The sequence below is a fragment of the Aulonocara stuartgranti genome, assembly GCF_965226115.1.
Source record: "Aulonocara stuartgranti genome assembly, chromosome: 12".
In the NCBI taxonomy this organism is placed as follows: Eukaryota; Metazoa; Chordata; class Actinopteri; order Cichliformes; family Cichlidae; genus Aulonocara; species Aulonocara stuartgranti.
This window is the reverse complement of record NC_138948.1, coordinates 1155001-1165962: the sequence shown is the minus strand read 5'-3', so window position 1 is coordinate 1165962 and position 10962 is coordinate 1155001. Positions and strand designations below refer to the sequence as shown.

Sequence of the window (10962 nt, the reverse complement as noted above, 5' to 3'; positions counted from 1 at the left end):
CACAAACTGAATACGTCACTGCTCGCCGTAAGAATCTGCGCGTGCGCACTTTGACGGCATATTAGTTTTGTCACGTGAACTGAAAGCGTCCATTGACCTCTGCGTGAGCTGCTTTGACTTCAAAATAAAAGCCTGGGCTTGTGCAGAGAGAAAAGTATTGTGCTGAACGTTATTTTAATTTACTTACATAGGTCAGATAGCGAAGTGTCACCTTTATTCAAAGTACTCTGTGGAGTGAAGCAGCTCCTGTGATCATGAATTTGTATTTGCTGTGAGTAAAACAGCATTAATTATGGGTTTATTTAGAAATAATTTTTTCTTGATTAGCTGATTAGCTTATTTTGTTCAAAAGCCTGACATGAAAATATTACTTTATTTAATCACCAATAAAGACTTCAGATCCTGGAGTTCACATGAGAGTAACAGACAGAAAACAGTCATCCAAACACTATATAGTACTAATGAGACCATCTTCAATGCGTTTTTGTTTTTTAGGTAATGACATCGATGTGAATGGAGTGATTTCAGCTCCACTGCTCAGAGTTTAGACTCAACACCTGTCAGGTGATCCTGGCAGGATCACAGGAAGCTGAAAAGGTCCTTAAAGGGATCATCCTATAGTGTTTCATCAAACGTCCTATTACTGCAGTCTGTCCTTCCTGTTCACGCTCAGCTCAGAGTGTGTGGTACAGGTTGTAATTTTCATTGATGTGGATCAAACGTCATACCTCTGCCTACGGGAATGAATCATCAAATCAAATAAAAATGCAAACAGAGACTGTGCCCTGTTGACTGTATTCATTATCATCTACATCTATCAAGTCTACTGATGTGACCTTTGACCTTACAGGAACTGACTTTTGTCCACTTCTGGTAATTTGTGTGAGGTCCACATCCAGTAATCAAATCAATGTTTTAAAATAATTGTCAAAATCTTTTTATATTCATTGATATTCGTGTTTACTGTTTAAACACCATGAAACAGTTTCAACCTATTAACAGCAAAGACCTGGAGGACATCTTAGGTAAACTGAACTCCTCCTCCTCCACATCAGTCCAGCTCTGAGGTCTTTACACTGGCTGCCTGTCCGTCAGAGGATAGACTTTAAAGTTCTGATGCTGGTCTATAAAGCTCTGAATGGTTTAGGACCAAAATACATCAGTGACCTCCTGACCCAGCATGAACCTTCCAGATCCCTCAGGTCATCTGGATCCGGTCTTTTATCAGTTCCCAGAGTCAGAACCAGACACGGAGAAGCTGCATTCAGCTTTTATGCTCCTTATATCTGGAACAAACTCCCAGAAAGCCTCAGATCAGCTGAAACACTCAGTTTATTTAAATCCAGGTTGAAGACTCACCTGTTCTCAGCTGCATTTGAATAAAGCACCAAATCCACACTTTAAGCTTAAATTTCAAAACTTACATTTAACTACTGATTTTATCTGTTTTGATTTTATATACTGTTTTGTTTGTTTGTTTGTTTGTTAATTAGTTAGTTAGTTTATTTGCTTGTTTTATTCAATTTTAAATCATGCTTTTTATTTGTTCTTGTTTCTAATGTCTCTGTAAAGCACTTTGAATCACCTTGTTGTTGAATTGTGCTATACAAATAAACTTGCCTTGCCTTGCCTTGCCTTACTGGAACATTATTAAGACGGACTTGATTTTAATTTTATGATTTTAGTTTTGCTCCTCTTGAGATGATTGGTCTTGATGCTATTATTTTGAAGAACCGCACAGGAAGCTGCGGCTGTTTCCGCCAGCTTGCTTCAGCTTCAGTCGAGTTTCCAAGGAGAGAAATATCAGACGCGCTTCAGCTCGGACGGGACTTCTCAGAGCAAACATCCTCACACACTCGGGGCTGACCTTTGACCTCTGGGACATTTTGGGGTCCGGGCGGGAAGCTCGCGGACGGTGTAGACCCGGAACAGGCTGCCATGGCCCGGCCGAGGAAGAAAAGCTGCTCTGGGTGCTGAACATGAAGCTCCGCGGGGGGAGACAGAGAGAGCGCAGACTGCAGTAACACACGGAGGGAGAGGAGGCACTTTAATTCAGGAGAGAAGAAGAGGAGGATGAAGATGGGAGGGATAGTGGAGCTGCTGGGCATCAGCTGGCTCCTCTTCCTCCTGCTGTTCATCGGAAACGGCCACTGCAGAGGTGAGAGGGGTGAGGAAGAGCACGCTGAGTGGGAGGTTTATCGGGCCCTGTGAGGGACACTGACCCGGGGCATCACGGGAGGTGTAGTCCACCCTCAGCTGCTCTGACGGTCACTGCGAACAAATATCTGAAATGTTTCTATAAATGTGTCCAAGTTTAATCTTCATCGGAGTGAGAGGACGGTTACACCGACTCTGGCTCCTGCCTCCCTCTGTGAGCACGCAGGTGTGCACAGGTAGGAGTTTACGCAGCACGCTGAGGTTCCATCTGATCTAGTTAGCTCTAAGGTTTCATGTTAAATGTGGCCAGAGTTTCACAAAGTGACGGGCGCGTGTGCAAAAGTAAGGTAAAGCACTGGGTCGGGCCCCTCTGCGGCTTCCTAAAGTCAGCCAATCAGACGAAAGAGAATGGGGGCGGGGCTTAGACGGGAAATAAGGATGACCGAGGCCCGAGCCTCTCCTCTGATGCAGCGCTCCTCTGTAATCCTCCAGCTGTTTAAAGCCAGTTAGTTTAACTGTTGCTCAGGTGTCCAAGTACCCGAGAGCGGTGTGGTGAAGCTGAGGCTCAGGACTTTTGCACAGAGCGATCCAAACCAGCAGCAGATCATATAGGCTACGTTCACTCTGCAGGTCTTAATGCTCAAATCCGATTGTTTTGTCTGCTCGTTCACACTACAAATAAAATGCGACAGCAAACGCTCAAAGCGGCCGCATGCGCAAAAGAAGACGTCACACACAGCGCGCTGTTTAGACCCAGAACAAACAGTCTTTACGTTTCCCAATTTTGCTTTAAGTTATAAAGTTATTTTGTTATTTACATAACAAAATAACTTCTGTCAGAAGTTTATACAGAACAAATGAAATGTTCACGTTTCTCCAACACTGTCTTCCCAGCAGTTGTACTGGACGGACAGGAAGCGTTCGCGATGTCTTCTCCGGCGCTGATAATCGGCGTCTGTCTTGTGTCAGGGACGTAAAAGACGGATTTAATGCGACGTGACCGTCAAACAGCAGTCGCTTTCTAAAACATCAGATATGTGTCGGATTCAGGACCACATACGGAAGTGACCCAGGTCGGATTTGTGCCGTTCACACTGTCACACCGTGATCGGATATGAGTCGCAGAGGGTTGAAAAAGTCGGATTTCATGCGCTTTCACCTGCAGTGTGAACGTAGCCTTAGTGACCTGGACCTGCTGATGGATCCTCTCAGAGCTTCTCTGAGCTGAACTTAGGTCTGAGGGGGAAAGTGGAGCGTGAGCACTCAGGCCGGAGCAGATTTTACTCCTGCTCCGGCCTGGGAAAGGAAGCTGGGATCTCCCAGGAGGAAGTGGTGCTTACTTTACTGAGCGGTGGGTTTCAGTTTTCAGGCGTGCTTTCGTCAGAGCTGCCTTTTCTTTCTGGAAACTTTATTGAAACAGTTGTGAGAACAGCCACACTGAGCTATCAGGTGACCAAACCGCGCGGTTCCTTCCTGTTCAGCGCCTGGTTCTGGTTCCAGCTGAGCGGAGCTGAATAACTAGCGTGCTGAGACCAGTGCAGCGTTTCCATCCTCAGCCTGAAAGTGCCGTTTTTCTTCATCATAGTCATATCTACCAATCTGCAGGCGGATCGTTTCCATTTGTTCCCGTATTTGTGAGTCTTTCTTAGACCATCGTTAATGTTCACACACGCTAACTTATTGAAAACCCCTGGGAGCTGACAGATCTAGGAAACAGGAAGACGGGAAACTCTTCTTTGCTCGGTTTGAGGTTTCTGCACATGAATCTGATATTAATCAGTTGTGATTTCCTGTTCTGCGATGTGATTTTAGAGCAAGTCAGGCGGTCATGCCACAGTGCAGAGGTTTGTGTGAGAGCAGAAACCCTCTTTAACCATCAAAGGAAAGCTTTAACAGCTCCTGTTTGGATGTCTGATGTCACTATGACAGTTTTATGCATAGAGTACATTTGATTACATTAATATTGAATATGCTAAACGCTGAGGACACAAACATAAAAACCTGTGTGGGCTTACGCTGAAAGCTGCAAATAAAACTTGACAGAGAGGAAACGGTGTGCAGCTGAGAGCCGTGATGAGGTCAGAGAGGCGAACCAACAGGATTCTGTCTTAAACTGGGAGCCAATGGCGTTCAGTCCCAGGGCCACGTGGTCACATGTCTGTGGTCACGTCCTGCAAACGGAACGTTACAATACTCTAACTGAAAGCATGGACCAGTGTCTCTGAGTCAGTTTGGAGTAGAAACTGTGAACACAGGCTACACACAGGAAGTGACACGTACAGCTGTGTATCGCCTGCATAGAACAGTAACCTTATACAGGGGAACACCAAGGCGTTCCCAGGCCAGCCGACAGATATAATCTCTCCAGCGTGTCCTGGGTCTGCCCCGGGGCCTCCTCCCGGTGGGACATGCCTGGAACACCTCACCCAGGAGGCGCCCAGGGGGCATCCTTGTCAGATGCCCGAACCACCTCAGCTGGCTCCTTTCGATGTGGAGCAGCAGCGGCTCTACTCTGAGACCCTCCCGGATGGCCGAACTTCTCACCCTATCTCTAAGGGAGAGGCCAGCCACCCTTCGGAGGAAGCTCATTTCCGCCGCTTGTATCCGCGATCTCGTTCTTTCGGTACTACCCACAGCTCGTGGCCATAGGTGAGGGTAGGGACGTAGATCGACCGGTAAATTGAGAGCTTCGCTTTTACACTCAGCTCCCTCTTCACCAGTCTCCCTTGGAATGCTGTTGAAGCTCTGCCGGAGGTGTGCGTTGAAGATCTTGCAGCCTGGGGCCTCTGCTAGACGTTCCCAGCACACCCTCACTACGCGTTTAGGTGCACCGGGTCTATCCAGCGTCCTCCCCCGCCACCTGATCCAACTCACCACCAGGTGGTGATCAGTTGACAGCTCAGCCCCTCTCTTTACCCGAGTGTCCAGAACATATGGTTGCAGGTCTGGTGATACGATTACAAAATCGACCTGTGTCCTGGTGCCACGTGCACTTATGGACACTCTTATGTTCGAACAAGGTGTTCGTTATGGCCAAACTGTGGTTAGCACAGAAGTCCAATAACAGAACACCGCTCAGGTTCAGATCAGGGAGGCCGTTCCTCCCAATCACGCCCCTCCAGGTCTCGCTGTCATTAACCACGTGAGCATTGAAGTCTCCCAGGTGGAGACAACAGAGTCTCCACTTCCATGTCTCCTCTTTGGGCCCGGACACCAGACGCTCGCCCTCGGGCACCCTCCCCGGGCCTGGCTCCAGGCCGGGGCCCCGGTAACCCTATCCCGGGCAGGGTAAACTGTTCCCTCGATGTTGTCTTCATAAGGGTCTTCTGAAGCGCTCTTTGTCTGGTCCCTCACCCAGGACCAATTTCCCTGGGACACACACACAACTCCACCACAATAAGGTAGCGATTCACGGAGAGGGGAAAGAAAAATCAGATAAAAAATGAAACCAGTCCTTTCTGTGAGAAGTTTCCACTGAGTCGTCCAGTCTGAATGAATCACACACTTACACACTCACACACACTCACAGTTTCCCTGAATCATGATGTAACGGTGGACCCAAGAAATACCAGCCGGAGCGACTTTTGACAGTGCAGAACTTTTTATTAAGCTCGGGTTGTAGTGGACACATATACTCCGCGCTCTCTTTCTCTGCTGTCACGTTCCGTCTCCGTCTGTCACTGCCAACACATAAAGAGACACAATCACTGTCAGATCCCAGCACACCTGTTCACCCCGCCCCTGCGCCGCCCCGGGAGCTCACTGCGTCACGCCTCCTCTGCAGCTGGCCAAGGACCACACCCACGCCACACATGACTCATGGTGTTTTTCTTGGACCTACAGACCGTAATCACAATGAAAGCAGCTTCAGGGTCTGATAATGTGAACCTGCAGTTTTCTCAGCGCCCAGCAGAGGGCGAGTCATTTGGCAGTACATCAGAGAGGGTGCGGCCATCTTTTAAATACAGTCTGATCGGGGTGGCGAGGCTCCTCCTCCTGCGTGGCTGATCGCAGCTTCTCCTTCTGTGTTTAAATCTGTTTCTTGGGGTTTATCGTGTTTCTACTCAAGTCTTCATTTAGTTTTTACTGTATTTTATTCTCAGAGCTTTTTGCTCGTCCCCGTGTTCCTCATGGTTCCACCTGATTTAGCTTTTTTAAAATCTGTGGTTGAGATTATCTTTGGAGTCGCTTTTCCAGGGTTTTCCTTCTGGGCTCCCTTTGGCAGGGATGAGCAGCAGCTCTTGACATGACGAGAAACAAGCCAGCAGGAAGCAGTGAGAGTGCTTCCTGTTTGGAGGCTTCCTGCCCAGCTTCAGGACGGCGAGGTCGTTAACGTCGGACTGCAGGTGTTACCGTGGCTACAGATTAATGCACACACACACACACACACACTCGTGTTGGACACCATGCTGTCAGTTGTGAGCAGATGGCGAGAAATGAAGAACACTGTGTGTGTGTGAGTGTGCGAGTGTGTGTGCGTGCGTGAGTGCGTGCGAGCGAGCGAGCGAGTGTGTGCGTGTGTGTTTGACAGGCCACCACTTGGGATTTTCTTCTCCCGAGGAACAAAATACAGTTCAGAGCTTCCTTTGAAATGTGTGATTTGAGCTGCAGTGTGACACTGATACCTGTGTGTGGATCAGCTGCTTTGTTACCAACAGGAGCTGCTGAGGACGCTTTCAGCTGCTGTAGAGGAAACAGTGGAGCTGTTGTAGCAGCGCCGTAAGGAGCTTAAAGCTCTGCGGCTGGATTTATTTTCTTTCACTGAGCTCATTTCCAAACAGGCCGTCATGATGCTCTGAGCATGTTTGCTTTACTTTATCAGCTCAAAGAAGGAAAACAGAAGACGGGTGAGGCCGAATGTCAGCAGCAGACCTCACAGGCCGGGGTGGCGGGTTCAAAAGTCCCGCCTCCCATCGAGGAGGAAATCCGGAGAGAGAATGTGGTGCGATGGTGTGCAGGGACGGCTGGAATGAGGATTCACTGATGCTCCTCAGACTGCAGTGTGTGGAAACACACCCGGCTGAGCTTAAACCAGGAAAACACAACCGCACGCAGGAAGTAGAGCAGGACCAGAGACATAAAGATGAGCTTCATGTGCGTAAAATCCAGGTTCTGGATCGTGTCTGTGGATCACGTGTGACACCGACACAGACGTAACTGTGAAGCTTTAAAAACATTTCTAGCGCCATCGTCTGTCAGCACAGGACGTGATGTCACCTGGTTGGTTGTGGCTAACAGACTCACATTAGCTTATGTTGGCTAACTAGTGACATCATCGATAGCGCAGAGGAAAGTGAGGACAGAAACTAAACGTCAGTGTGAGGTAGGGCTGGGACGGCGCGTCGACGTAATTACGTCAACACGTAAAATACGCAAAAAACGTGTCGATGCGTCGTCACTTTCAAAACGGAGATGGCGGCAGCGAGTAGCGGCAACATGAATGAGGCAGCCGCAGTCGACTTCAATCACTCCACCCGAACACGCAGTTCTACAGTATGGGCATGTTTTTATTAAAAGGTGTCCAGATGAAGAAATTTGTGTTTTTCATTGAGATACATAAATTAGTAAATGTGAAGTTGATACACAAATAATGGGGAGAGAATCGAATCAAAATGAATCGTCGAATCATCGATTAGGAAAATAATCGTTTTGCCCTGGTGTGAGGATCACCGTCGCGCTGCAGCGATGAGTTCATGTTAAACATGGACCGTCCACTGTGCGTGTCCTTAACAGGAAGTGGCTGTTGGCTGTGTGGTCAGCGGCACTCAAACAGGAAAATCCAGCTGTTAGCCGTGATGTTCGGGTTTGTAAAGCACTTCATGAACGAGTCCTGAGTCAGGTGACAGGCCTCCTCTCAGCTGATGCGATGTTTTGTGCAGTAAAATCTTCGCGTTCCCGACACGTGCACACCAAATGATGTGTTCAGTTCTGAGGCTGTGGCAAAGGATTTGAACTTGTTTACAGAGCAAGCTGAACTGATTCGTTTCCCGTCTCCTCCTGCAGACTCTCACCAGACCGAGCACCTGTCCTCCTATCAGCTGACTGTCCCTCGACCAATCGGAGGCAGGCTGAGGAGGGACGTGAATGGAAGACTGCCCAATCAGGTCTGGAGGTTTTTATTTCTAGTTCATTTCCACTTACCTGTTTCCAGATCACACAGAGAAGTTCACGTAAGACGATGATGAGAGCACACAGGAAGCAGCGCTGCTAGCTCCGGGTCAGAACCAGCCATGGAATCGTAGGCGGGCAGACTCCATCTTTGCTGGTCCATCACACGAAGAAGCTCAGATTATTGTGACCCCAGTCTGCGTCAGGCGAGCTGCTGACTCCAAACTGATGGATCGTGTTGTTTGACTGATGTGACTGTGCACACAGATTTTAAACATTAGCTTTAAACCGTGTTTGGCTCGCCACGAACACAACGTCCATGAAGCAGCACGCCTGCAGGCTTCGTTTAAACACGCTCGCTGCGCCCGCGCTGCTGTCCCTCCCTGCATGCTGCAACATGCTCACACACACACGTACGCACACACACACACACACACAGACACACACGATGACACACTCTGCTGGCATGTGCAGTCTGCGCAGAGATAACACCCCTGTGAAAGTGTTGTGGAGACATGAGTGTGTTTGCAGTCTGCAGATGTGTGTGTGTGTGTGTGTGTGTGTGTGTGTGTGTGTGTGTGTCTGTGTGTGTGTGTGTGTGTGTGTGTCTGTGTGTGTCTGTGTCTGTGTGTGTGTGTGTGTCTGTGTGTGTCTGTGTCTGTGTGTGTGTGTGTGTGTGTGTGTGTGTGTGTGTCTGTGTGTGTCTGTGTCTGTGTGTGTGTGTGTGTGTGTGTGTGTGTGTCTGTGTGTGTCTGTGTCTGTGTGTGTGTGTGTGTGTGTGTGTGTCTGTGTGTGTCTGTGTCTGTGTGTGTGTGTGTGTGTGTGTGTGTCTGTGTGTGTCTGTCTGTGTGTGTGTGTGTGTGTGTGTGTGTGTGTGTGTGTCTGTGTGTGTGTGTGTCTGTGTGTGTGTCTGTGTGTGTGTGTGTCTGTGTGTGTGTGTGTGTGTGTGTGTGTCTGTGTGTGTCTGTGTCTGTGTGTGTGTGTGTGTCTGTGTCTGTGTCTGTGTGTGTGTGTGTGTGTGTGTGTGTGTGTGTCTGTGTCTGTGTCTGTGTGTGTCTGTGTGTGTCTGTGTCTGTGTGTGTGTGTGTGTGTGTGTGTCTGTGTGTGTCTGTGTCTGTGTGTGTGTGTGTGTGTGTGTGTCTGTGTGTGTGTGTCTGTGTGTGTGTCTGTGTGTGTGTGTGTGTGTCTGTGTGTGTGTGGGTGTGTGTGTGTGTGTGCTCAGCTCCAGTCTAACACTTCCACCTGGAGTAAATCTGATCGTGTGGGTGTGTCTGTGTGTGTGTGTGTGTGTGTGTGTGTGTGTGTGTGTGTGTCTGTGTGTGTGTGTCTGTGTGTGTGTGTGTGTGTGTGTGTGTGTGTGTGTCTGTGTGGGTGTGTCTGTGTGTGTGTGTGTGTGTGTGTGTCTGTGTGTGTGTGTCTGTGTGTGTGTGTGTGTGTGTGTGTGTCTGTGTGTGTGTGTGTGTGTGTGTGTCTGTGTGTGTGTGGGTGTGTCGCTGCTCGCAGAGACTCGTGGCTAACGCGTCGCTGTGCTCGGCGCCGATTATCCTCCAGCTGTGTCACAAACAGCTGATCATTCCCAGGATCGTGTGATGTGAGCGTGCTCGCATCACCACGTTTTTCCACGTTTTACTGTGTGAAACTGTTGAACGTGAACTTTCTTTGAAACTCGTCAGCATCGCCCACTTCCTGTGGAAACAGCTGACGGGGGAAGAGCTCACCTGTGGAGCCACGTCGGACAAAAACAGGGCGCCACAGTGATGACCTCACTGCTCTCGGCGCCGATGGCTTCCTCGGGGTTCGTGGCCCACAGAGGAGCTGAGAACGGATACCCGCTGGCTGCACAGGTACATACACCTGGTGATGTCATCAGATACCTGGCTCCACAAACGTTACAAAAACAAGGTCAGCTGACTCTGCGAGGCGCCACGGGAACGCTGACCGAGCCAGAACCAGCAGCAGCTCTGCTTAATGAGTTTGAGCTTGAACCGTTTCCATGACGATGCCAAGGTATGTTTACAGATTTACCCGACCTCTGACCCCTGCTGTGTTAGAGGACGGATGAGCTGCTGCTGGCAGCTGGACGATGGAGACCACCGCTGACTTCCTGTCCACACCAGCTGTCTGTGTGCGCTAATTATAGTTCTGCTGTCACACACAGACAGACACACACACACACACAGAGCCAGGTGAGTCAGAGGCTCAGGTGACCTGCTCGGCGAGCAGTGGGATGCGTGATGGAGGCGATGGCGTGCTGTCAGTGCAGATGTTTGGCAGCTCGTGCTCGAGCTGGCAGAGTTAGTTGTGTCAGCAGGGCGACTCGAGTCGACGAAGTCTTTGTTCACAGCAGATGGAGTGCGTCTTTAACACAGGCTGTTTTAGCCGTTTGTGCTAAAACGAGGTGAAAATGAAACCTGGAGGAGCTCCGTTTTCATCCCTCGATCCGAAATAACCCACAACACGGAGCAGGAAGTGGAGCCCGCAAACATCACGGGTACAAAGGTAACCGCTACTGGGAGCGACTGTATGTCTGCCACATATCGGACGCTAGTGTCAGCGTGTTTGTGCTGTTAGTTAGCGCCGTTAGCTAACATGCTCCTCGTGAGGATCGAAGCGCTAATCCCGGCGCTCATGTACCAAACCAGCTTTGAAGGACGCGTCGCTCTCTGAGCGCCGTGGCTGTGAATCCAACATGGCGAC

General features: G+C 49.4%; 1 protein-coding gene across 3 annotated transcripts in view; it reads left to right on the top strand.

Annotated features, from left to right (window-relative positions):
* The first annotated feature begins 1735 nt into the window (after window positions 1-1735).
* Window positions 1736-10962, top strand: part of adam9a (ADAM metallopeptidase domain 9a) — a 24346-nt gene continuing 15119 nt past the window's right edge. For 2 of the 3 annotated variants that reach the window (XM_082556025.1, XM_082556024.1), the window contains exons 1-2: window positions 1737-2158; window positions 8161-8261. In XM_082556025.1, the coding sequence (XP_082412151.1) occupies window positions 2074-2158; window positions 8161-8261 (186 nt within the window). In that variant the 5' untranslated portion in view covers window positions 1737-2073. Of the gene's footprint in view, window positions 2159-8160; window positions 8262-10962 lie in introns of all 3 variants that reach the window. The other variant, XM_082556023.1, reaches the window with a different exon arrangement.